General features: G+C 48.0%; 1 protein-coding gene across 3 annotated transcripts in view; it reads right to left on the bottom strand.

Annotated features, from left to right (window-relative positions):
- Garnl3 (GTPase activating Rap/RanGAP domain like 3) overlaps positions 1-4609 on the bottom strand; it is a 148119-nt gene that overhangs the window by 30239 nt on the left and 113271 nt on the right. For all 3 annotated transcript variants that reach the window (XM_026777076.1, XM_005346025.3, XM_005346027.2), the window contains 2 exons: positions 2474-2589; positions 261-365 (listed from right to left, as the gene is read on the bottom strand). In XM_026777076.1, coding sequence (XP_026632877.1) covers positions 261-365; positions 2474-2589 — 221 coding nt within the window. The remainder of the gene's footprint in view (positions 1-260; positions 366-2473; positions 2590-4609) is intronic.

Here is a 4609-nt window from a genome sequence, read left to right as displayed (position 1 = left end):
CCCCCCCCCGTCTATGGCTGGAGGCCCCTCCTCTTCCTACTGAAAACTTGGAGCTGAGAAATGCTAGTGTTACCAGGGAAGTGAGGCAGAGAGAGGGGAATCTTCTCCAAGGCCTGACAGTCAGGGATACATAGAGAAGCCCTATCTTGAAAAAACAAAACAAAACAACAGAACAAGACCTCCCCCCCAATCCTAAACAAAGTATCCTGTGGGGGTGTCTGATCTGGAGGAACTCACAAGCGTACTTCTCAAGGCCGTACCTGTCCTATCCTAACAAACTCGGCCTGGCGGGCCTCCTCTTTCTTCCGTGCTGACTTGGGTGACTCAGGTAACACATCACTAAAAGACCGCCGATTGAGCATGTTCTAAAAAAACAAAACAAAACAAAAAAAAAACAAAACAAGGTTGAGATTCCTCAGACAGTCAAGTCTCATCCTTTGGTGTCTAAAGCACGCATGCACACATGAATGCACACATGCAGTGCGCGCGCGCGCACACACACACACGTATGCACACATGTGTACATACATGCACACAGTCACACACATGCACGCACATATACACACATACACACATGTGTATGCAAACATGTACGCACACATGCACACACAGTCACACGCATGCATGCGCACGTACGCACATGCACACACACGTACCTATTCATCTAATCAGTACTATTTCTACCAGCAGCATTCGCTCATTCAGTACTGTGGCAGACACAGGGACAGAGTCTAGACATGTAGAGCCAGCACTGTGTAAAAGCTGAGAACACAGCCTTTAGACCAGGTAAACCAGCAGTTTCTTCACTCACTAGCATTGTAACTGAGGCCCCCGCATGGCACAGCTGCAGGATGCCAGTCCCATGGAGTGGCACCCTGGGAACCCAGCACACTGAATTCCATGGGAATGGCACCCCTGACCTGTGTGGCCAACACCCATCTCCCAGGAGTGTGGTGGGGATCAGTGAGGGAATGAACAGAGGCTACTTAGCGTGGTCCTTGGTCTTTCCTTCCAAACGGCTCATTAAGCCTTCACCGAGTGCCCCGACTCCACCAGTCTTGGGGACCTGGCAGACACAGCCTCTGTCTTGGTAGATCACAGAGGCTGGTGGACTAGCAGACAAAGAGGCTAGCAGGACTAGCATGTTTTGGTCTGGTCACTGATAGAAAGGGGAGCTGTAGAAGGGAGATGACTTCATCTAGAGGTAACAGTACCTGGGCTGAGGCCCGAGGGACATGATTACTCACTATGTGGGTCTCTCTGAAGCCTTCCCTGACCTGTGAGTATTTGCTCTGTCAGGTCCTGGGGTTAGCCCGCTCATTTCCTGAGACCTGCCATACTACCAGCCAGACGGAAGTCAAGCGCTGCTAGAAAAGGAGGTGCCATGTGCAGAGAGAAGGGACCAGTATGTTCTCCTTCATTTTGACAGCCTGTCCCCCTGGGTGAGTGACAGCAGACAGCTCTCATTTACATACATCGCCCGAGATTAATTACTTCTATTGGAGTTCTGGAATGAATGACAAAATTTTAAGATGATTTTTAACTTGTTCTGTGCTTCCTTATTAGGTAGGGAAATTAAAAAATTAAATTAAAGCCAGGTGGTGGTGGTGGTTCACACCTTTAACCCCAGCACTTGGGAGGCAGAGGCAGACGATTCGCTGTGAGTTCGAGGCCAGTCTGGTAGACAAGAGCTAGTTCCAGGACAGGCTTCAAAGCTACAGAGAAACACTGTCTCAAAAAAACCAAAAATAAATAAACAAACAAACAAACAAACGTGTGTGAATACATGCCATACATGTATGTGGAGGTTGAGGGACAACTTGTGGGGTTGGCTCTTTCTTTTTTGCTGTGTGGGCCCCAGAAGCAGATTCAGGCTGTCAGGCTTGGAGTCCAGGGCTTTACTTGCTGAGCAATCCCACTGGTCCCGGGGAAATGGTTTTTAAATAATGATTTTACTCTCTTGGTGACCTCATATTCAGGCTGGAGACCTCCTAAGAGCATGTGTACTGCTGAGGTGACAGGAAAGGGCGGAGTCTCATCAGTGTAGACAATGCCCTGGGCCTACGAAGTATCTAGCACAAAGTGGGTGTCCCTCAATAGAGACACTGCTTCAGCATCCGATCATTGCGATCATAGAGACAGACAGAAAACCACCAGAAAACCCAAGTAAGCGCTTGGTCTTTCCTATGTCTCCAGCATTTTTGCCAATTCATCAGCTGTGTCTCTAGTACCAAGGACAACACCACTAGACAGCAGCGGTGGGTTCGGGTGCTGACTTATACTCTGTGCCCACCTATACCTTAGGCCACAGCTTCATAAGGACCATATCCTTGCACAAAGACGCTCAACGACCCTCCTTGTCATGGAGAATGTTAGCTGTGTGGCATCAGGTTATCAGGCAGCAAGGCTTGTGGAAGCTCAGGCTAGATCTGCGCTCTCCAGAAGCCCCACGGGAGAAAGGAAACATAGGTACCTTATGCAAATCTGGCATCAAATCCTGGTGTAAGGAGCGAATCAACATGTCCAGAGTACGCCGGCGTTTCTGGGCAAAGGTTGGGGTTTCCAAAGTGGCTTTCTCACCATTAATCACTGAAACAAAGGGAAAAGGGCATTGCAGTCATTACTAGCTAGTGACGAGTGCTCTCTGCAAGTGAAGTCGCACAGTGAATGTCACCTGCCACTATAATGCTAGCATTAGAACTGGGAAATGGAGTGTCTCCCAAAATGTCAAGGGCATGGCCCCAGCTGGTGGATCCAATCATTGGCAGTTATCTTGGATCAGGAAGGCTCTGATTTTATCAGTGGCCAAACTACTGGTGGGTTAACACTTTGTTTATTGGTGGGTGGTGGAGGCATATGTAAGTGAGGTCTACTTGAAGAAGCAGGTCACAGGGTAGTGCCTTTGAAAGATGGCTCTTGTCCCCTGCTCCTTTTTCTTGTTCTCTCTGCTTCCTGGCTACTGCGAGGTGAGCAAGGTCCCTCCATCGTGTCTTGCTGCCACCATGATGGTTGCTACCTTAAACCAGGTAATGAGAGAAGGCTCCAAAAGCATTAACTAAAACAAGCCTTTTCTTCTTTCATCCCCCAACCTTGACAACATTTCTCTGTGTGGCCCTGGCTGTCCTGGAACTTGCTCTGTAGGCCAGGCTGGCCTTGAACTCAGAGATCCACCTGCTTCTGCCTCCTGAGAGCTTGTGTCACCGCTGTCTGGCCTTTTAATTGTTTTTCTCAGGTATTTTACCACAATGATGAAAAATGGTTAAATAAACGGGCATTACCATTGATCTAACCTTCACTTCATGGGAGAATGCTTCAAATTTAAATCCCAAAGTATAGATTTATATAATCTGTAGGCATATTTATCTTCCCTTTCTTGTTGGAGAGTAAGTGTCCAGAGCAGAGCACAGATCTAATCTTAAAGACCTTGTTAGCTAGGGTGTCATTCAGCGGTTCACTGGGACCAATTGTGTGTGTGTGTGTATGTGTGTGTGTGTGTATGTGTGTGTGTATGTGTGTGTGTATGTGTGTGTGTGTGTGTTTGCTGCAGCTTGTTGAAAAGAAAGAGCTGCTTTAGCACAGGACTTGGGTTCTTAGCTGATTGAATGTTTCTTCTGGAAACAGTTAAGCATTTCACGGACTACAGACGCTATGATCCAACAAGGTAGAGTGTGTGGTTACCCACCAGAGCTCAGAGAGGTGTGTCCAAGAGGTTTAGCACAAAGTCGTGGGTGTGGAATCCAGTTTGTGACTGATGTAGAGTCTTAAGCACGACCCTATTATTATAGATGGCTGCTGTCATTTAAGTAACACCACACACACTCAGTACAGTGCTAGGCACATTGAAAAGAGTAAGTATTCTCTCTCAGTTTTCTCATCCAGAGGGTCAGTGGGAAGGCCTGTTCATGGACTGAAAACAGAACTTGCTGGGGACAAGGGATTCCCTAGACACTTGTTATGGGCTGGGGCCACCCTGGGCTTGTTACTACATGGCATTCCCTTAGGAGTTTCTGAAGTGCACAATCAGGATGTTCTCTTTTGCTTTCTTGAAGATTTTCCCAATTAGTACCTTAGAAAATTACATATTTTTGTTTTTTATTAACTAATTAATTGTTTTCCCAGCCTTCCTCCTACTTTCTCTTCAGAAAAGGGCAGGCCTCCCTTGTATATCAGCCAGCCATGACATACCAAAGTTGTAGTAAGACTAGGCACTGCCTATTAAGGGTGGACGAGGCAACCTAGGAGGAGCAAAGGGGACCCAAAGCAGGCAAGAGTCAGAGACAGCCCCTGCTCCCCCTATTAGGAGTCCCACAGAAGTTAGACAACTGTAACATATGTGCAGAGGGCTTAGGTCAGTCACATGCAAGCTCTCTGGCTGGCGGTTCCTATCAGCCTAGGTTAGTTGATTGTGTGTGTGTGTGTGTGTGTGTGTGTGTGTGTGTGTTTGTGGTGTCCTTGGCCCCTCTGACTCCCCTAATCTTTCCTCCCTCTCTCCCATAAGATTCCCCGAGGTGGCCAGGCGGTGATGGCGCATGCCTTTAATCCCAGCACTCGGGAGGCAGAGGCAGGCGGATCTCTGTGAGTTCGAGACCAGCCTGGTCTACAGAGGTAG

The sequence above is a fragment of the Microtus ochrogaster genome, chromosome 4 (assembly GCF_000317375.1).
Source record: "Microtus ochrogaster isolate Prairie Vole_2 chromosome 4, MicOch1.0, whole genome shotgun sequence".
NCBI classification, from domain to species: domain Eukaryota; kingdom Metazoa; phylum Chordata; class Mammalia; order Rodentia; family Cricetidae; genus Microtus; species Microtus ochrogaster.
Note: the sequence above shows the minus strand (reverse complement) of the source record. Positions and strands in the feature narration are given on the sequence as shown.